The following is a 23773-nucleotide window of genomic DNA, read 5'->3' as shown; positions in this document are numbered from 1 at the left end:
TTTTTTTCAGATGAAGATAACAGGATCATGTACATGAACCTGCCAACAATGAATTCTCCACATTGCAAGTCAGTCTGGGAAATGTTGCCCAGCAGTAGGTTAATCTCATATCCTTCAGACACATTGAATAGAATGTATGGATTGTACACATTGCATCAATTACTAGACTGGCCTTCAGCATGTACAATTTAAAAGTGCCCTTTTGAAATGGCCAGGTTAGCATTTTGTGTCAGGCCATCATAGTGACAAACCAACTAGCAGAATAACAGTTACCGATTAACAGATCCTGATTAGATAAGGCAACTGTTGGGGTAGCAAAAGTCCTGTAAATGCATACAACAAACACTTTGAGGCCAACAATAATCCACATACTGTTCTATCATTAGAAAAATGCATTTGGTAAACAAACCATCTCTGATTCCAAAAGTCTGGAAATTGATTTATACTAAAATAAGAATGAATTGGTTTAAATTGGCAGCAGGATGATGGCTACTGATAACAGCAACACAGTACTCCTGCATGGTCAGAAAAGAAAGCGTAACTAGAATTGTATTATTTAATTAGTACTTTTAAACACAGAGCTTCTAGGAGGCCTTTTAGTACCCTCTTTGTGTGTCATATATAGTTGGACAATGTGGAGAGAGGGTGGTAGATAAAAGGAATTTAAACATGAATTTTGCAGGGTGGAAAGTTTTTTCTGAATAGAAGACAAGATCAAGGACTGATTAAGGTGTGAGGTTTTTACATCAGGAAAAATAGGCAGACTAGATGGGCTGAATGTTTTGTTATCTGCTGTCAAATTCTATGTTTCTATGTTGATTTTCCTGATAAAGTTAGAGTTTGGAGCTGCTCAGGCAGAAGAAATAACATGCCTAATAAAATAAAAATCAGCATGGCCCAAGTAAATAAACAGAACCCAGAGCATAAAAAAATGAATTTAGCTTTACATAATAATATCTATATAACTGTCAATGTGTAATATCTGTATTACTTCTTCCTAATAAGATATTGAATAAATGCCACTGCCTTTCCTTAAAGGTTATCTATAATTTAAGCAGTCTGATATACTGGCTCAGCAAATTAGATCTAACTGTGACTAGCTAGGGATCTCATTAGAACACTGCATAATATAATTAGTGAAGAAGAGAGCTTTATCTCTAATAACATATCTTTCATAGATCAATGTGTAACAACTGATAACAAAGTCCTAATTATTGCACTAGGGTGGAAGTACGCAGACGTATTTTATTCTTGCGATAACATACACATATCTGCTTTACTTGTGATTTTGATCGGAATGTACAAGAACAGTAATCATTGTAAAGCAGGTTTTACATTTCAGATTTTCAATTAATTAAATAAAAACGAGCTAATAATATCAGCAATGCATAGAAGCATAGGGTGACAGACAATGCAAAGGTTTTTCTGGTGAAACAAGATTTCAGTTATTATTTTTTTTGCCTTGTCCACGTTTTAAACTCAAACCATGCATTTTAATCCTCATTATATTTGCTCGTGCATAAACAAAATATTACATATTTTGTATAAAAGGCTCTTGGTCAACAGAGAAAACAAAGAAGCTCCGTGTTCATTACAATTGGCTGGATTCAAAGCAAGTGATACATCTATAAAAACTAAATGAATAGTGATCACTGCATAGATTGGAACGGACAGAAATTAAAGAAAAATTAAGATATATCGGCCTAGGTTTTTTAACTGAGATAACATTTAGCTTTGTTTTTATCTCATTTTTTATTTGACACTGAGATCTGAGAAGGAACTATAGTCTTTGTCTAGAGTTATCACACTACATACCATGACCAAATTTATGTAGACTTATAATAACAAAGAAAGGAACACTGAATCATCTCATCTGAGATAATGAATCTGGGCCAATATCTCTGTTTTTTGTATCTTATTATTCCCATGGCACTTTATGGGAGACTTGCTATTCATTATTATGTCATTATTTTTGATAGATTTATAAAGGCAACGAGGAGCTTATGTTATTCTTACCTATTCTAACCATAAGCTGATCCACTGCAGTCACTAGTTCCTACTGACCTTCCACAATAATACTAATATCCTGACTCCGTTAACCAAGTAATTCATGCTGCAATATGCATTCAGTGAAATGCATTTCTGTCCATACAAAATGGATTCCAACATGTATGAAAAGTAAATATATAATATAATTATAAGAACTGTTTATTTGAGGAAAAACTGTTTATATTTATTGCTCTCCAGTTGAAAGAACTAAATGCTGGGAATGAGTCACAAGTTGAATGTACTAAGAGCATGACATCCATTTCATCTATGCAGTACCTTTGCCTATGTTGGCACTCAGTGCTGATGTATATAAGCAACCAGATGAATATAAATACATCATATGACAACAAGAAAGTAAAATACACTGATCACTAAGGTTAACTTAAACAAATTATTTATTGCGGAAAGACTTCAATAATAGACACTTTTACATTTACTTCTACGCACCACAATGCATAGTTAGCCGTAATCCTTAGAAAATGAAACCAATCCTTAAATATTTTATTTTAATAATGTTATTATTTAATAAAATTATAATTTAAGACAACCGTTCTGTGTAATTATTGTTTTACTTAGTATTTATTTACTTAAACGCCAGACAATTGATAAGTACTTTATAGGAGGAAACAATCCAATCAAGTACTTGTTTAAAAATATGGTAGGTTAATTGGATAATTCAGAGCAGTAGACAAAATTGAGCAACCATACGAAATTAAACCTTAATACACATTTAAAAAAATGTTGACAACAATGAATGATTAAGGAAAGAATACTTTATGCCTCCTGTTATATTCCCCTTGGGGACTTTCACACATGTCTCTATTATCTTTACACATCTGCCACCAACAAATTCAAAAGGTGCAATGTTTAGAGGTTAGGTTTCGTACTTTTCTTTGTTTCTCTATCATAGATGTTTTTTTGTATTTTTCTACTCTATTTTTCTACAACATTTCTTATCTTTTATATGTTGTCTCAAATTCCAAAGCCCATTCTTGCTTTCTTACCTGGATAATTGCATATTTTCTGTAAGTGTCTCCACTTACTCACAGCTGTGTATTTTCAACAAGGTCAAAACATGGCTAAATAACCTTGTTCACATCACCATCATTCCTTAATCTTTAAATCTTTAAATCTCGCAGAGTGATCAGCACAGAGCAGTGCATTCCGAGAAGAGGCTAGTGCAGTCTCGAGCTGTTTCCCCACCGCCGATTCTTACAACATTTCGAAAGATGGTACTTAATTCCTTAGTGCAAGTATATTACCTATCTTTATACACATCTAATGTGTAGATTATTGCTTCAGTATATGCATTCTCTTATATTACAATGCACAATAATATTCACAGGTAAGTATATTTAATGATACATATGACACTGTGTATACCAAACTAGTTTCCAGACATTGTGGTAAGTTAAATAGATGTAATAGCAGATATGGCACCATTTTACGTTCATTCTTACACCCATTTCAGCCTTCCCACAGATTTCAGACTAAGAAAATGTCTTTACGTCGCTATTTAGTTTGCTAAAAACAGCCCAATTATTTTATTTTATCCTCGATAAAATTACATGGATCCTCACTTATCTTTTGTATTCCCTGAAAACTGAGAATTATTTTTAGAGGTCATTATTCCAAATGACATGCAAATGAGTTCAGCACATCTTAGTTAATATTCATCTTATTCTCTATGGCCCATTAAGAATAACACTGGGAAATATTGCTACATTAATTAAATCATACCTAACTTGAACTTTATTCCCACAGAGACAATAAAATATCACTTATTCTGGAATGTGAAAAAAAAGAGGAAAGGAGACTGAGAGATCAGAGCGAAAGAGGACTAAATGAAAAATATACACTGGGAATATATTTTACACGTTTCAAGATTCAAATGTGTGTGCAAGTATATTTATTTTAGTAGGAATTGTGTCCCCCTTTTACCTCCTTCATCAGACCAGTTTTTAGTATTTGATTGAGACACTAACTACAACTTGAAGACTAAACTACTGCTGCATTATTAATAACAAGGTTACTAAACATTAAATGAGTCTCAATAAAAATGGTTGGAAAAAAAAACAAAAAACATTTTCTACATGTTCACATAATTAGCACAGTATTCCAAATTTTGAGGGAGCTCCAGGCGTCGTTTATAATAATTAAATCAATCTGTCAGTCATGATGTATGTTAAGCCAATTGTCAGTGCTGTTAGACTATTTCTGCACTTGCCTACATATTATAATTGTATGCCTTGTTAGGATAAGTGAGACAGTGTGAGATCTATGCAATATTTTCATATTGACATGTGACTGCAATATATATAGCAATATTTCATTTAAAAAGTTAGGTTTCAGCAAACAATATACTTTAATTCCCACTACTTATCGCTATTGATATTAACGAATATAACTAGAAATGAAGACCTAATGTCCTTTTTTAGTGTTGATGGCGTATGCATCATTATTCCATGCTATTTCACCAGAAAACATCTTGATGTGTAGCCTACCAATGTCATCTAGTTAATAGTATTCTGCTTAAGGCATCATTGTATTGTACAACACTTAACTGCTTACCCTCGCATGATGGTTGTATCCCAGACCAGGATCCATTTGATAAACATGTTCTTTCAACAGACCCTTTCAATGTGTATCCTATTTCACAAGTAAACCGAAGCAAGCTTTTCAGCTTGAAATCATTTCCTAAGCGGGAACCATGAGCTGGTATTCCTGGGTCACCACAAATTCCTGGGCTAATTCCTAATAAATTAAAAACAAAAATTATTTTTTTGGGAATGATTTTTTAGGAATAAATTTAAAATGATACCCTTTTTTCAGTGGACATGTTATTATTCCATCATCTAAACGCTGAATGTTCCATAAGAATTCCATAAATTAGAATATAGCACATATATATAATATAAATTAATATAATATAGACTGTATAAGGCATTATGATGTGCGTTTTCACATGAATCCATATACTGTACCTGAGCAGTGAGGGAGTGTTCCACTCCATTGACCATCTTCTTGGCACACTCTTGTTGCATTTCCTATGAGAGTATGCATTCCTGTACATGTATAATAAACTTTCGTTCCAAATGTAAATTTATCTCCACTTAGTAGGGCATTAGCAGGAACCCCAGGATGGCCACATGATACAGCTAAAAAAAACATACCAAGCAATTGAGCAGGGCTTATAACACATGATATCATATTATAAATAATATACAGTGTATGAAAGTAACCATGATTAAAGAATTTTGACACATTAGAAACCAACTGAATGGTTGAACAAACAGGGCATGTGATAAGATGACATTTAAACAGTATACTTTTTATACATAGCCCTATTGGCATTCATTGAAAAGATTTATTAGAGTATGATGTCGTTTTGGTTTTTAAATGTATTTGTGATTTAAAATAATCACCATATGTTGACGACTTACGTAAGCACTTTGGTAACGACCTGTCCCACAATCCATTTGCCTTACAATTTAAAGCAGATGACCCCAAAAGGTAGTAGCCTTTTTTGCAGTGATAAGTCACGCTGATGCCATATTTAAAGTTTTCAGGATAATTCTGTTGTCCATGGCGGATAGCATTTTCCACAAACCCTGGATCTGTACAGTTTACCACTGGGGGGAAAAAATAAAATATATCATTAAATAAGTAAATGGGGAAACAATACATTTTATCAAATCATAGGATACACTTTCAAACAGAACAGTAAGTATCACCTTTCAGAGCAAAGTAATTTGAAACTTAAGACAGTGGTTAAACACTTTAGTTGGCACTGGATAAAGAATTTATTTAGAAAGATGGTGTCAAAGATCTGTCAACTGTAACATCTTTTCTGCAACATTTTTCATACAGATGTATCCCTTGATGTGTCTTCCCGGATGCAGCTAAAACTTTTACGTTCTGAAACTTGCCTATACATAGTGTCAGATATTTCTAGGAGTATTATAACCTATACTATATTAAGCGAAAAGAAAGGGCTACATTGAATATTCTATTTCTAATATATTGTTATACGTACTATAAAACTGACTAATACCACATCAGCTTTTGCTTCTCTATAAACTATATTTCAAATTAAAAACACATAACAAAAGTGGTTTGCAAAACTGATTGAAAAACATATCATCAATATTAAATGCATAGGACAAAAAAATCATAAAATAACAACATGACCTCCAGACTATATTAGATAAGTTAGTGCTTCCAAATGCTATTTATATTGTTCTTTCTTAACAACGTAAATTAAACAAGTATACTTTAGTAAGATTCAATAAGACATATTTTATAAAAGAATGAGGTTGGTTGGCATGCACATCTGTGCCATCAGATTCCTTGATTATCATTTACCCCAGGGACTCTATTGTAAATCCAGGTGATAGAGCAGAAGCAGATTGCTTTCTCTCAATGACAGCTGTCAAGAAATACATAGGAAATGAGTTCTGGCATTCTCAGTTTGGTCTCTCGAAAAAGTCAGAATGATGCCTAAGTTTGTCCTGATGACTTTGGAACTTTCATCTAAGTAGATTCAAAGCCCTTAGGATATATAAATATAGATTGGCAGCATACAAGTAGCTCAAAAACCCTATCTGAAAAATATTTTCTAAAAGACAGATTTTTCTGCCTCAAAAACATTATACTTATTTATGTATACGGAATCTGATAGGGGTCCTTACTTAACACTGTACTGTGTGGTGATGCCAATTTGCCAGGACACATGAATGGACATCACATGATTTTTACAAAAGACATAATTATCTCAACAACAAGAAAATTATAAACACATCTGCTCTTTTTGGAGACTTATTCACTAACTGTTCTTTTCTAGGTAGACAACCATGCAACTTACAACCTGCAGTTACACAATAAGACCACCCACCTAGTCAGAATGAGTGAATGCCAAGAATATTTTAAAGGCACGGACAGGGGAGGGATGACAATGGGTCCAATTACCCCCTGGACTGCTTCTCTTATTTAAAAATGGAGCCACAACCTGAAGTGTTCATTTTTGTATGTTTTACTTACTATACTATAGCCAGAATTCACAGCCCTTTCTTGCTCGTTGCTTCCCTGAACACGGCATGAGTGTATAATGCTATATGTTCTGTGCTAATACCCTGGGGAGTAAAGATATATTGTGCCCTTAAAAATTTTAAATTAATATACTGTATGAATGGAAAATATTAATAGAGTTTATAGCTGACATCTCTATGTTACTGGTATATTTTGACCACAGGGCAGGACTGGCTTACCAGAAAACTTGGTAGGTAGGTGGTATGTGGCTGAGATATGTATATTTTAGCGTGTGCCATTTGAGAATAACATGCATATTAGTTAGGCTTAGAGTTATGTGTGATTGAGGTTGCTGGCAGGGCAAAGTGTGTTTGCATCAGTATGGCAAAGGATTATCAATACAAGTGAGTGTCTTATAGCAGCATGATGGTTGTGGTGCTGGGGCATTTATTAAGGATGGCTGAACATTTGTCAGACTGGGGACCCTCCAAATATGTGCTGCACTATGACCCAGCCCTGTTAGACTACCCCTGATATATTGGATACTGCACAAAAACCAAAAGTGCACGTAACATAATATATTTTAACGTAACAATTATCCAGACCCTAGGGTCCTAGGAACATACTTTGCCATTTTTGGTTGTGATTGTGCTGGTACAATAATCAATACTTTTACATAATGTCTGCTTAAGCTATACTGAACAGATAATAAAGGAAGACAGAAATAATATATTTGTATATAAAACTATTTTTAGAGTTTAAAGCCCACCAACTTAGCTGCAAAATGTTTTAATAGATCACAAAATGAGTCAAATTTGATTAGGCTCTATGTAGTCAAAAGGGATAAATTAGGCAATCTCTCTTGTCTACAAAAAAGCTTTATATATGATTTTTTACATATTGGTTACACTGCAAAATGCATAGGCACGATGACACGATACCTTTTCTTCATGTAATGTCAATAATTTCATATACAGCAAACAACAAAGAACTATTATTGCTCAACAAACTAAGCAGGGAGAAAAATGTAGTCTCCCCCTGAACTATGATCTTATGAGAGATTTAAGAAATCATTTTAGTGTATTAAGCAGGAAGCATAAATTATATACCTGTTCTACGCAATGCTGACATAATTGGACAGTAGAATTTAAGATGAACAGATATCCCCAGATTGAGGCATTGAGGTTTCTATCTGGTTATTATTTGCTTATGTCCCCTAGAATCTCAGCTAAGCCTAAATGTAAAATACAATTCAGAAACCGGCTAGTGTTTTCATTTAAAAACCATGAACTATATTTCTAAATCTTTATAAAAACATCAACAGACAATGCACTTAAATGAATATTATCCTTCAACAATATATGAATGATGCTGGATTTTACAAAAATAAAAGGCTTATTTAGCCCTAGATGACCAAATATAAGTAAGGCATGTGAGCAATTTAAAAAAAAAATGATCCTGTATTCACATTCTTTGAATCCAGGGTAAAAGTTTAATGACAAAAAGTTCTGCACTGTATTACAAGTTCCTGGATTTTTAAAAATTGGATTACCTTGGTCAAACTTATGAAACTTTATGAAACTGAAAAAATGAATATATATATATATATATATATATATATATATATATATATATAACATAGTAATATCATCAGGGGTACCACCTGGTTACAGCAGTGATCAGGATTTCAATTAAAATAAATATTTACTAAATAATAAAAAAAGGAAAACATAGGGGAAAAATACAAAAATGGAAAGACTAGAATTTTTTATACTCCTCCCACTAGAAATATAAAATAACAAAACAATTTTCTACCATCAAAGCAAACGTTTTAAAAACTAATAAAAAATAATAGTAAAGGGGAAATTGAGCCCTCAAAAACTAAAACACAAGTATGGGGCTATTCCTTTACTTGGAGCATAAATTAAAGCAGCAGCACATAACTTGTCATAGTAATCCAAAAACATTGCTATGTGCACTTGCTGTGTTTCTAGAAAAAAATAGACCTCAGGTAGAATTTGCACCGCTAATTATCCAGAGGTATCAAATGAAGGCACAAAGATATATACAAACAATTGGAGGTCTCTTTTTATATTTTTAAACCTTGGACTAAACTGGTGACACCTATAGAACTGACTGGTAAAACTGACAGTAATTATTATTAATTTTTATTTTTTTTATTTTCTTGTTTAATTGTATTGACAATTTCAAGCAATTTCAAAATGCAATGAAGGCTTCTGAGAAGGACAGTTCAAATATTATTATTATTGATTATGTGATATAGATGTGTTTTTTGGAGAGAGCAATGGTGTTTTGATTGTTATGATTACCAAATGACACACATCTTATTGGACATTCAATAAAAAATAAAACATGTTGTATCCTTTTGTTTAAAATACTGGCCAACACTTTGCATAGCAATGGTGTTCTCCCATCTGCTAAAGATAGGATTAGAACTTTTTGGCAATGATATAAAATTGTTGTTAACATTGTTAGGACTTTAGTTTATCACATCTAGTTTCTTTCATACAAAATAGAGTTCTGATTTCCCATTATATTTTTAATGGTAATTTATGAAACAGTAATTTTGTTTCTATGAGCCTGCTGTCACTTTATTGTTTTTTTTTTTTTTTACATTGATTAGATGCTCTTACAGCTCAGTAAACAGTTAAGAACTATTAATGTATAAAACTTAAAAATCTTTTCTTTCTTAGAACTTTCAAAAGTTCCATTTCATAGAAGAATGAATCATAGGTGCTTCTCTGCATTATAATCTACTTGTAAAAAGATGGATCTATACTTATGAAAGCATACACATGCCTATGTTCGACGTGACAAGACCAAAAGCGTACTGAGTGCAGAAATTAAACCATTGTTTAGATTGCAGTGAGAACATGGCTAAAGTTCCCTGTCTTTATTTAGAAACCTTCTCTCTGATTGGTCTGATTAGGTTTATTTGTAAAATAATATCTCCCATAATGTATATACCTTAAAGATAATTTCTGGAAAACAAAAATTGCATGGATGTTGATACAGTTGGATTGCATTTACATTTAGATGGAACATCAACATTCAATATCAACAAATAAAACATGTTTCAAAACCACAGCTGATAAGAGAATAGTTTTCAGAAGAAGGTTTCTGTATTCATCTCCTTTATGATCTCCTACTGTGTAATGCAAATTGTGAACCAAAGTCTGGAATAAGATAAACTTATCCAATATCTAGTAAAATGATTCCTTAACTTAGAGATGCGCTTGTAATAATACATTTCCTGAATAAAATACAAGAAATAGACAGAGAAGGCGTAGAAGTTCCTTATCATATAGCTATTGGATAGAAAGAAGGATACCAATAACAATGTATAGATGCTATGTAGATTATAGCTAATTAAACGTAACATGATTTTACTATAAAATTCAATTTGTACTGAAGTCATTTTTTACAAATGTTTAATGTACATAGGATTAGTTTTCCATTTCAATGATAAAATGAATGATACACATATTGTAAAGTTAACATTTTATAACATAAATAATTAATTGATTGTGTTCTAGTCTGTTGTGTATTCTTCTATAGACGGGCTCAAGAATTAATGGCCTCTTGTAGGAACAGGGAATTCACCTTTTCCCCATTTTTAAGCCTCACAGTTTTTGGTGGCCTTTGCTCTCTGTAAGTGGCTATGCGACCCTTAGGCAGTCGCACTGCCCACAGAAAGGGATACATGGTTAGATGCATGGGACCAGTTCCTCAACCACGTATTTCATAAGTGGTTTGCATGAACTATAGTATTTAGTTGCTTGGTTATTTTCAATGAATACACACATCTACCTGTTGGATTGCTTATTTAAAAATCCATACATTTAACAAGTACATAAACAGTTTTCAGAAATTATGGCTTCAGAACAGGATACCTTTGCAAGAAGGGAGAGGACTACTCCACAATCCATTGCTGCGACACTGTGCCTGAAATGCTCCATGAAGTATGTAGCCCACGTTGCAACTGAAGTTAACAATATCATTTAAATTAAACTCGCTTCCGTTGGTGATCCCATATGCTGGATTTCCAGGATGACCACAAGTAGTCGCTTAAACAAAGAATAGTAAAAGCTAATTATTTAGTTATCACTGATTAGAAAAAAACAATACTTTTCACTCTAGGTCTTAGTAATTATATGAGCTTTAACCAACAGGAAGAAATAGGGATGTCTGGGAGTGGTGTAAGAGTCACAGGATCCCACAATACATTTTATTCATTGTTGACATTCCTATTCAACCTATTTACTGTTGTGAAACGTCACTGTATTGAAATAATTGTGTGGACTTACTTTTCTTATTCAAAATGTAATAATTGCACTACTAACTGACCCGTTTGTAATGTCTATTTGCTGTTACCTGGAAAAATAAATTATACATTTGGGGAAAACAAGATGGAGCAATATAAGATGACTTCACCAGTCTTAGGACTATGACTTTTTTTTTTCTAATTAAATAATGATGGAATGCTTGTTTATGTACAATACCAACTTATTTTAGTGGTTTAAACGCTCTTTGTGAATCATTCCCCAAATTCGGAATTACCTAGCGTGCAATTTACAGTGTGTTAAATTAAGCCTTTCAAACCTAATTTACCTACTTTTGGTACCAATTGCACATCGGGGGATTTTAAAGAAGTAACTAAATTGTTTGCCGTCTTGGACTGGTTTCATTCATATAATTAATATAATAAACACTGCAACTTTTTCAATACAATACAAGCATGCAATGTTCTGTTGCTATGCTTAGCTTCTGTAGCTGTCACAATATGGTTTTTCTAAATTGTGTTTTTTTTCTCCTTGGCTACCTCAGAAAATAGTGCAATCAGACAAGAGGTTTCACATTTCTGAGTGTCTCATACGGATATACATATGCAATCACATTCAATCAGATTCAGTGAACTTTACACCCTTTTTAAATTATATGGATATGTTCTTAACTTGGATTTAAATCTGAAAAAGACAAAAACGGTTGAAGAATACGTAGAGTGGCATAACTCTAGAATTATGGAAAATAAAAACACATACACAAATACTTGATTAAATGACTTGGATAAAAGCTCAAAGCTGTGAAGTAGAAAGAAAGGAGAGAACCAACCGAGGAGAGGAATAAGATGTCTCTTGTTTTTAATATAAGAAATACAAATATAAAATATCCACATGCAAAACATTTTAGTTTTTTCTTAAACATTTACATTTTAGCTAGCAAGTTAGTTTGCCAAGACTCAAGTAAAGCTGACTAAATCACTGATGCACAGGGAATGTTAATTACATTTTGTGCAGCTGAGCATCCATTGACATAATAAAACAGGTCCATTTGGCACCACGATGACTATAATAATTCATTTTTAGTTTGTTAGTGCATGTTTATGAACAAGTACTCAATGCAAAAAGGCATATCTTTATTAATTGTATCAATTACCCATTTTCCTCCACATCCGCAAAATTCATTCCCGGCTTATTTTTGTCATTCAGAGGTTATAATTAAAATTCTTTCCATTCGTTGTGAATAAGGGGTATTAAAAATGGAATTTCCAATTAAATCAATTTTAGGTATCAGTAGTCTCTTATTTGATACTGTTGTCAGGAGCTTGGTATTTGTAACACAGCTTGTATTAATGAATATGTTGGTACATGGTAAGAACAACAACATTCATACTGTGTGAACACCAGGGAAAGAACTATCTGAAAACTAGAAATGTGTTGTATTTATACTGTGGTATATAAGATAGAATACTTACGGACACAAACTGGCGTTTGTCCAGACCATTTGTGGTCCTGAAGGCAAATGCGAACAGATGTACCAACTAATCGAAAGCCTAGATTACATTGATAGACAACAGTGTCTCGATAAGTGAAACCATCACCACTAATATGTCCATTTACGATTGGATCTGGAGAACCACAGTGGCCAGCTAAACAAATATAGACAAAGAAGTTTATTTGTGATGAAAACATACACCAGACTGATTTTCAGAATAACATTCTGTATAAAAATACATATCTACAAATTATTAACAGTAACCCTCCAATTTTTAGGTACGTGTTCAACAAGTGTTAAAAAATTAAGGTAAGAATTGACAAACAAAGGTTTACATCTTTGAAAAGACACAGTAACACTTGATTACAACCTCTACAAGAGTAGCAATGCCCCAAAAGGACCATTCAAAGTCAAGGCAAAACAATCAGAAGAAAAGTTTAGGAATGAGTAAAATCAGGGATAACATTTTTAAAGGGATCAGTAAAAAATTTGGGAACAGAAATATATTTAACTTTTATTGTATTCACCTTGGAAAACTGTTTTGCAGATCAAAGAAGGGATGATATATCCCATTACGATAAAAACACAGATATGTAATTATTATTATAAAATATTTGAATGCAGAATTATAAAATAAGTATTGAATGTACTACGTTTTCTTTAAATACATGCGTGATAACAAAAGAGTATACAGATTGTACATAGATGTATTACAGCTAGAAGGTACATATTACTTATAATAGCATCTGTGATGGCATATGGCAATAACAAAGGTTAAGGATCAAATAATATATAGTGTTTCCTGTAAAATGTTGTACCGCTAAGTAAAAGGCTCACACATTATTTTCAGTTTTTATAATAACAAGAGAAATATACAAGAAGACATTCAAAAATAAGTATCCAATCACTTTAAGAGTGATAAACATCTATCCTATGGATCGTAACAGATTATATTGTATCACACAAGGTTCTATAGACATCCCATTAGATTTTATCAGTTAACTAAACGAGTATGAAAAGTCAAAACAATAACAAAGTCCAACATGAAATGGAAAAGGGAGATTGTACATAACTACTTTGTCAGCCACATGTTAAAACAGGCCATCAATTTTACAAAGGGTTAATTTACATTTTAGTAGCAGAGTTTGATTGGAAAGTTCAAGAGAGGAAACTCTGAATGCATTGGGTGGTTTTTTTTGTTTGATGCTGGGTTGAAGGGCCAAATGACTTCCAAAAGAAAGAAATAAGGAAAATTCCTCTGTAACGTGTATTTGTGAAATAAACACGGCTGTCAACATAAAGAAAACTATTGTGCTTCCTTTGCAATTCTGCAAAATACTAGGACAAGGCGCAAAACCTTACAAAAGCAGTGTCCATCCCACCTCCCAGATCTCTTGTATCCATTGAAAGGTTCACATAATAAACAAAATATAATTTTGCTGACGGTTAGAACTGGTGCTCACACAAGTCTGACCATATAATGACCATGCTCTAAAATTATAGTGTATCTGTTTGCTTTATGGTAACTATAGACCTAAGCCAGAAAGTAGACGGCAGACAGTCTGACATTTGCAGTATAAATTATTTAAGGAGAACAAGTTCATTATAATTGATGAGTAATGAGGATTGATGCAGAGCAGATAATAAAGATGTAAAATACATTCTTTGTGACTGTCAACCTGGTTTCTGATGAAAGTTTGCTGACAGAAAGGCTCAAAAAGCTGGCTATTCCCATGGAAAACTGTACAATAATCCATTTAAATTCTAAATGGCATTTGATTTCTTTCAAGCACATAATAGGAAACGAAACTAATAAAGGGAAAAACAAACATATTTACCCAGACATCGAGTATCAGTGCCACTCCAAAGGCCATTGGATAAACACTCCCTCACGTGTGAGCCAACAAGTGTGTAACCTGTGTTACACGTGAAGATTGTAGTTGCTCCATAGTGATTCAAAGTTCCTATCTTGTTTCCATTTGGTGGTGGAGGTAACTCTCCACATGAAATCACTGTAAAATGAAGCAATGCACAAAAAGTGTTTAACAAATGGTATCTATCTATCTATCTATCTATCTATCTATCTATCTATCTATCTATCTATCTATCTATATATATATATATATATATATATATATATATATATATATTGTGATTAGAAGTACTGTAGATATCAGCAATAAGGGGTTCCTAGCTTCCATGGATATGGTAGACATTAATAATATAAAGTAGTTTCTGTAAACAAATAAATACTTGTCTTCGGTGTTCTGTTCTTAAAAGCAAATAATAAATATCAAAAAGAAGAAAGAAGTCATCTAGAAAAAAGTTATTTCACAGGCCACATCTGTGGAAAAAAAGTCACATTGGGCATAAGACCAGGTAGCAATTGAATCTGACTGAGAGAAGAAGAAACTAGAGGCGTATGTAAATATTTTATTTTATCTTTAAATAATTAATTGTTAAAAATACACTTTTTTAGATCAATTGTTAGATCATGCTCACAGTAGTAGAAAACACGAAGAAAACAAAAGACAGCATATTTTTCAAGGGTGGAATTTGTTTTTTTTATAATTATAAGCAAAAATGTACAGTATAATAAAAGTTATGTCAACTATGGCATTGCAATTGGAAAATGGGTTAAGTAATGATGTTTAGTAAAATTTGCAAAAGATGACTTTTGAGGTGAATAAATCTTTTAATAATGAGGCATTTTAGGAAATGACAGGGACTTCGTAATAACACAGGAGCAGAAATAAAATTTCAGGTATGGAATTAAAGTGCCTTAATAAATGCATGATTTTATTGGATTTAAAATCATACATGTTCAGATCTTTTTTTCAGAACAACATGTATTATGTTTTCCTATTGGGTGGTTTGTATAAAATTATATAAGTTAGTGAAATTGGAGGCAATTTAGAAAAATGGTCACATAATAGGTCACATAAAAATTAGCCATGGTCTCATACCAAATATAAATAGCATTAAATTGCATTTTCCACTCAAAAAAGTTTACCACAAGCAAAATCATATAAACAATGTATGTTGAGACCATTATGATAATAGAACATGTAGGGTGGCTTTCATTAAGCATGCTTGAATTCATAAATATCCGATGCATACCCTTACAAGTTGGTTTGACATCACTTCCACTCCACGTTCCATTAGCTCTACACTGTAGAAGCCTCAATCCACCAAGATAATAACCAGGGCTGCAGCTCAGCAAGACTTGAGATCCATATTCATTTAATGATCCTGAAACCTGCCTCCAGTTGACATGTTCTGAAAGCAGTGTATCTATGCTTGGGCAAGTAATAGCTGTAAAATAGCAAATGAGTAAAAAATAATACTTCTTGCTTCTGAATGTCACATGGTTTTTACATCTTAAATAGTATACTGAAACAAGTAGGAAATGGTCCTTGAGAAGGAAAGAACTATTGTACATTAAATGAACATGGAACTATTGTGCTCAGTCAAAAAATATATGATAAGTTATCTGTTCCAATGCTAGTGTTTTTTTTTCTTGTTTTTAAAGATCTTTTCTACATTTGTACATTTAACCAGAATAATAATTCATAAGATGAAAAGCGTTTGCAACATTTCACAATCTGCCTCCAGGTGGGCATTCTGCAATTTGCCTTTGTTCATTTGATAAGATACTGTGGACCTGCTTAGTTTTTAATTCATGAAACGTCAGATGTGATGTTTGTCATTTTAAAATTTAGGTACCCACAAATTTTGCCTTTTGAAAAAAGTTTTCTTAAAATGTTTTCTCTGAAATGCTCTTTTTTAAATGATATCCATTGTATTCATTCTTCTCAGGGTGTTTGCAGACTTACTAAACTTTTGTTCTTGCTAAAAGTTTCTTCTTGCCAGAAGCCAAATATCTCCCAGAAGAGCTGCTTTTATTTTGGTAGGTTTGGGGTGTTGTATGACTAATAGAAGTTGGCTGATGAATACCTATTTGTATTCAGGTTAACCCTTATGTTGCCAGGCAAGTTCCAACACAACGCTCAACCCTCTGACTAAAAAAAAAACCCTAAACACTCAAAATAATCACAAATCCAAAAACTAAGTAATAAATAAACATTTCAGTTTTTCAGATGAAATACTGGTTTGGTCTATTTTTCGTTTTTCTACTTTAAGTGATTATTTATACACACACTCAGTGTTATGTACAGTATAACATATTTGCTATAGCATTTACATGCGATTCACAAAATATCTCAGCGCTAATAAGACCCGTGAAGTAGACATAAAATGGATATGTTCTTTAGCAGCTTGGATACCCGTATGCCTTAAATAGGGACATCAGTACCTATTATACAGAGCCTTTTTTTGCTGGGGACATGACTCATTAAGATACACTAATGATGCAGAACCAACTTGTACATTACCTCAGATTTAAGTGTGCTTAAAGCCATTAAAGCTGTTTGGGGTTATTTAGTAACGTGCACACCTGCAACCTGCTACTTGAATTGATTGTTATGACTATTAATCTTCTATATATGTAGGTGTTATAGTATTTCATAGTATTTCATGCATTTCTGTATAGTTGCAGTCATAGTTATGAAATGTCCAAATTAATTTAAATCTATCATTCACATCAAACCTTAATCTGAAAATTTTTCTTGCTTGCACAAAAAATATGTCTTATACAGAGGTTGCGTGCAATATAAAATAGTATCCTTAATATATATCCTTAATATTTGAGTTAACAGATTAATTTGAGTTAACTTGAAGAACAAGATATATTTTGCCATGAGGCATGCATTTGATAAGTTAGGGTCTAAGGTTAAAAGTCGGTAGGTCAAACAAGGTCAAGCAAGTTCAAATAGGGTAAGAAGCAAGTACACAAGGACACAAGGGGAATGGTGACTGTACAAAGACAGACATGACAGCTTGGAAACACTCAAGAAAGGGATTAAGGATTAGCAGCATTCATATAGAGCTACAGGTGATCCACCCCTCCCAGTATTTTAAGGTAACTGTGTTCCTCAGGTAGGTCATGTATTAAATTTCAGCCAATGGGAAACGTCTAGGATAACAGGCCTCTCCCCTATGCCAACTGCAGTTTAATCACTCCACTGCACGTCGAGCGTGGACAGAAAATGTGGCCTATTCTGAGTGCGCGTCACCAGATGCGCCGTGCATGCAACTGGAGGCCAGGGATGCGGCCTGTGCCAAAGCTACGTTTTCGATCCTGGTGTGTGTTTAACCTTTGTCCAGGGATGTGACCTGTTACATAATCTCCCCATACAACTCGAGGCCAGGGATATGGCCTATTCTATAAATGTGTGGCCATATTGGGAATGCGAGGGGAGCTGGAAAAAGCAGCTGAAGGTAAACAACCCCAATGCTGAAGGCCCTGACAGAGCACTTCTAGTGCACAGCGTTAGAAGTAGTTTTTGCACTCTTGAACCACCTCCACTGGTTGCTGTGTTGATAAGACTACTTAAAACTTTGCTCAAGATTTCTGTTTATGTCACGCATAGGGATGTCCTGTCCCTATGACAACAAGGGCGTCCACCATACACCCCCTCTCCCCGGCATCCCAAGACGGCTCTGGCGAAGGGCCGACCCCGGGACTCGGTACAACGTCTCCCCGGCGAAAAAAGACGGAAGAGAGACAAGTCAGATAGGGAACTGTTCCCCGTAACCAACGTATCGTCTCCCTGGCAATCACAGATACCAGGGAGACGAACCAGGAAGAAGACCGGCCCCCACACTCAACATACCGCCTCCCTGGCCTCTGTTGGAGACACGGTTGCTCTTGGTCTCCACAGGTGTTCAGGTTTGCAGAACGAACCATGGACACCTGCGGAGACTGATTACAGCAGTTAGAGGGTGGAGGTCCAACCTTGATCATTGCTTAGTTGTTCTGTGCTATTGCTGGAAGTAACTGCGCTCCTACAGTGATTTAAAGTGTTTCTTGTTACTTGACCCTTGGCCTGCTACTACTGTTTCTGATCCTGTGCTGCCTGGTATACTGACCTTCGGACCTGCCTGGCCACGATTTCTGCCTGACCCCATCAATACTGTGTTTCTGCCTGATTCGTTTGAGAGCTGCAACTGGATTCCTACCTGTGATCCTGACAGTTTACTTAAAAACAACCCGAAACTTCCAATGTCACATTTTCACCTTAGCACATGGATGTTTATTAAAGCACCATGATAGAATTAGACCCATTCCCCATTAGGTTTGCGCTAAGTTTATTATAATAAACCCATAAGCACTATATACTGTTGATGGAGATTTTTCTCTGTAATGGCAAAAGTGAGCTAAAATGTGAATGCTACTAAACAGGGACACACCATAGACCAGGCTATTAACTTGCTTCTAGGTTGAGTTGTTCTTGCACCTCTTTGTATGCAAGCACTACATATTCTGTATTGCTTTAAACCCTTCCTTTTTATTATTCACTGGGGGGGTCCAACTTTATAGAAAGCACAAACAAAGCTTTGCTTGATGCCACTCTATCTTCAGTCCATTTCTTTACTAGACGGACACCCTGCCAATTAGAAATACATAGAGCAACATAATCCAATAGAGAACCACATGGACCATGTAGAAATGTAGCTTTCATTTTTACTTTACAAGTTCTATCAGAGTATTACGGACTCAGAATTTGAATAATATACATTGTCCTTGGAAGTAATTTCTACTTTCAAGTGTTATTTTTTAGCCGCTTTCATCTAAATAAAATATGTTAATAGATGCTTTATTAGGAACTGTCAGGATTTTGAAGGGAGTTTTATCAAAGGCAAAACCTTTTATTTTTTCGGTCATTAATTATGTTATTTTGCTTTGCATAACCTATGTACATTGAATGTCTATAAGACACAAATGGTTTTGCTGTGGTTATTGTTATTCATCGCCATAATGCATATTGTCTGCTGTTGGGTAATATGTATACGAAGGAATAATAATTAGATATTTCCATTTATCATCATTTGTAGAAGCTGACGCTGTTAGAGTCCCTTGACATTTCTAGGTTGCATTGAAAAAGGAATCCATTGTCTTGGATTTATTGGTATTTTTTTGTTATTATTTTGAAGTTGCAATTGCAGTCATAAATGAGAATGCTAAGAAACCTATTTAATGTTACCTTCTTTATTTTAAACTATGTTCTTAACAGTATGCACATTTTTTAAGTAGGCAGAGTAAAGGACTGAGTAGATGGGGCAAATAGATCTTACTTGACATCCAATTCTAGGTTTCTATAATTGTACTCAACATACAAGTAAAGGAATAATCTGGATTGTCATTGACCCATCTTTATCATTAACCTTCTTCTCTTGTGGGTGGTTAATAACATTCTAGCAAATCATTTTCAAGTACCAAAACAATATAAGTACTGAAAAATCTTATTCTTCTACACTTTGCCTCTCTTTTTTTGCATGGGCGTAGTGCGTGTATTTATTACTATATGGCATACATTTAATTTTTTTCATGTATACGACAATATAGATGTTTGCCAGTTGATTTGTGGTGTTTCTATATTTTCGTGTACATTTTTTGCTATTCCCTGTATTTGACTCACCTTTATTGCTGGTGCTTCTACAGCAAACAGTTAAAATCTAACAGATCACAACTTCAAAGCTGGATGCAATGGCATGTTTGTGTAAAACGGAAACTATATATATTAATTAGGCATTCCCAAGACACTATCGTAATATAAGGCCTTTAATCAATATAAATGTTTAAATTGCCTTTTTCAGTTTTCCCTTTGTAACTCAAAAGAAAATTAAACTGTCAAGGCCACACATTGGTCTTTCCATTCTCTACAGCTCTGATCACTGAAGCTTCAGAAAATAACCATGATGAATATGTTTTTAAAGGCGTTTCAACATTTTGAATATGAATATGAACATTCAAGTGAGTCTGATCTTGTACTTCTGTTAAAATATGTAGACATATCAATACTCCCTTCTATTTATACGTTAATATTCATTCATTCATTCTTAATCACTAAGACGCCCTTGGAAAAAGAAGTTCATGTATTTTTAAGTGAAGAATGTATCATTTCCATTTTTCTATAATACCATAATATTATTGTTAAATATGTTTTTAATTATAGATAGATCGTGTTTAAGCCAGAGGACTTGATAGCTTAGAAAATGTGAAAAGTAAACAAGCCCAAGATCTGTTATAGTTATTGTCCTTTAAACAGTTCAAATCACACTTTCATAAAAGACAAGCTTCATTGGTTTTCAAGATGGTGTAAACTGTTTGGTGACAAAGATGGCACAGACAGGCTGGTTGGGGGTACTGACAAAGATGGCATCGGCAAGCAGTTGGGGGCCAAAATCGTACAGACAAGCTATTTATGAACAATTTTGGTACATAAGAGCTGTCTAAGGGCAATAACAAGAGGTTTGGAGGCACTGACAAGCTGTTGGGAGACGAAGATGGCACAGACAAGCCTAATGTTTTAGAACTAGTGTTGAGTGTCCTCAAATACTGGATTGTAGTACCACAGGCTATGTAATATTAAAAAAAACATTGTTCATGTTTGACTATTAACAGCAGGAAACTAAAATGTTCCTTTGAAAGGGTTCAATTCAGATTGGTGTTTGAAAGGGTTCAACTTTCCGTTGTTTTAAAACAAGTAATGTTTGGGGCCACATAAGCCACAGACACGCTGTTTGAGGGCAAAGATGGCACAGCAAGCTGTTTAGTGCCAGACATTACACACACAGGCGCACAGACAGATACAGTCTCATACACACAGTCACATACACACATCAGACACACAGTGGGTTTCTTACCTGGTCCTGGCTGCAAGTCAGCTTTGTGTGAAGGAGGGACTTCTGAAATATCAGCCAATCAGGAAAGTTGAGAAGTCTTTCATGAGTGGCTGAGACCTCCTTCACTCAGAGCTCTTCTTCCAGAGTATGGCCACTGAGCCAAAAAAAGGAGATTTTGTTGCAGTTGGGCTGAGATAAAGATACCGTATTGGCTCGGATATAGGCCGCCCCCGTATATAGGCCGCACCCTAAAAGTTTGGTGCTTTTTTAAAGAAAAAGTTTTTTTCTTTAAAAAAGCACCAAAAAAACATGCTGCCACTCTGCCCCCCCCCCCGAGATATGCTGCCACTGTCCTCCCTCCCCGACATACGCTACCACTGTCCTCCCTCCCCGAGATATGCTACCACTGTCCAACCTCCCCAGGATATGCTACCACTGTCCTCCCTCCCCGAGATATGCTACCACTGTCCTCCCTCCCCGAGATATGCTACCACTGTCCTCCCTCCCTGAGATATGCTACCGGATGTGCCGGCACCGGAAGTTGTATACGCGTATTGCGTAGATGACCCCCGCCGGCCCCGCAATACACCCGAGAGTCTGCTCCGGTAAGTCCGGGGGGCAGAGGTAAAACGCATCGTGCGGACGGCCCGCACGATGCGCTTAGACAACCTCCCGTGCCGGCACCCCCCCCGTGGGAAGTACTGGCAGAGGAGGTTGTCTCAGTGTATCAGAGAGAAGGATGTAGATCCCCTGCACCGCTGTGGGGGATCTGTATCCTAACCCCGCTGCCTGCCCGGCACCCGGGACTGCATGTCCCGGGCGTCGGGCGCTAGACCCCGAATATAGGCTGCACCCCCACTTTAAAGACTTAAAGTGGGGGAAAAAATTGTGGCCTATATTCGAGCCAATACGGTATTTAACAATGTACAACAATATATATTTTGAAGCATGAGAAATGTCAGGACAGGTGTCATTCTCTAAAGCAAGGAAGTTTTACTTCAGTGATATGGTCATAGATAAGTGGTCCAGCACAAATGGTAGTCTAACACAGTGAGTGAATCTAACCATGCATAGGAGGGGCATAAGGCTATCCTGAATATAAGACTAAGGGCACAATAGCATTTTTTTTTTACAGCAGAAACAATGCTGTCAAATTCTATGTTTATATGTTTCTGTAGTTTAGAACTATTATTGAGTTGCTAGGTAACGGTGTATGTGGGTTATACATCCCTTCTCTTCTGGCTTTCATGCAAGTCGGCAATCATAAGCATTTTCATTATTCTATGCAACTATGTATATTTCATTATACTATTATCGCATCTCAAACATTGATCAAACAGACATAAACGCTTATGTGTTTAAAACGTGAGTCATTTCTGCTTTTAGTTTATGAAATCATTGCCTCCAACCAACTTTTACAGATATATTTATTACTGTTGTAGCTTAGAGAGTAGACATATTAATCAAACACACTGAATAAAAGATTGGATAATCTTTACTGGGGTGCAATAAACCCAGAATCTACCCTGTCAGAGACTATACACAGCTCAGATTGAAAATTCCTGTGTGAATTCCGGGCTAGCAATTCAAATTGGATATTTGTGGTGCTCTACAGTGTAAAAATCATGATTACTGCTTATAAAGCCTTCTAAACATGACAAACCTATGACTTTGAAAAGAACAATTTTCTTTACACTTGACTCTCTTTGCAGGTTCTACCAAATTAAATTCTGAGTATTGGATATAAATGTGATTATGTCAGAAAATAAAATAAGGTTGTATATACTTACGCTGACAAACAGGTGGTTTCCCTGCATTACTCCACAATCCATCTTCCTGACATATGGCTGTTGATTGTTGACTAGACTGTAATCTGTAGCCCTCATTGCATTCATATATCACCTTGCTTCCTAAAGTAAATTCATTTCCAGAAACCGATCCGTTTCCAGGAGATGGGGCAATTCCACACGATACAGCTGGATGCATAAATAATTAATGTTTTTGGAAAAATAAAACAGAAATTTTATTGTTTTTGAACTCCCAACATTTTTGCAATCCATTATGATATCTTTACTTACATGATCAGTGTGAGACAGATTACAGAATTGTAAAATACTATTTTGTAGCATTGAAGTGTGATATATATTTGTAA

General features: G+C 34.7%; 1 protein-coding gene across 1 annotated transcript in view; it reads right to left on the bottom strand.

Annotated features, from left to right (window-relative positions):
* Positions 1-23773, bottom strand: part of CSMD1 (CUB and Sushi multiple domains 1) — a 645996-nt gene that overhangs the window by 28155 nt on the left and 594068 nt on the right. The window contains exons 50-57 of the mRNA XM_053459630.1: positions 23412-23597; positions 15994-16188; positions 14712-14885; positions 12854-13027; positions 10992-11165; positions 5493-5681; positions 5034-5207; positions 4621-4803 (exon numbers count right to left, since the gene is read on the bottom strand). Of these exons, the coding sequence (XP_053315605.1) occupies positions 4621-4803; positions 5034-5207; positions 5493-5681; positions 10992-11165; positions 12854-13027; positions 14712-14885; positions 15994-16188; positions 23412-23597 (1449 nt within the window). The remainder of the gene's footprint in view (positions 1-4620; positions 4804-5033; positions 5208-5492; positions 5682-10991; positions 11166-12853; positions 13028-14711; positions 14886-15993; positions 16189-23411; positions 23598-23773) is intronic.

The sequence above is a fragment of the Spea bombifrons genome, chromosome 3, assembly GCF_027358695.1.
Source record: "Spea bombifrons isolate aSpeBom1 chromosome 3, aSpeBom1.2.pri, whole genome shotgun sequence".
Taxonomy (NCBI): Eukaryota; Metazoa; Chordata; class Amphibia; order Anura; family Pelobatidae; genus Spea; species Spea bombifrons.
The sequence above is the reverse complement of the archived record's forward strand: the minus strand, read 5'-3'. Positions and strand labels throughout refer to the sequence as shown.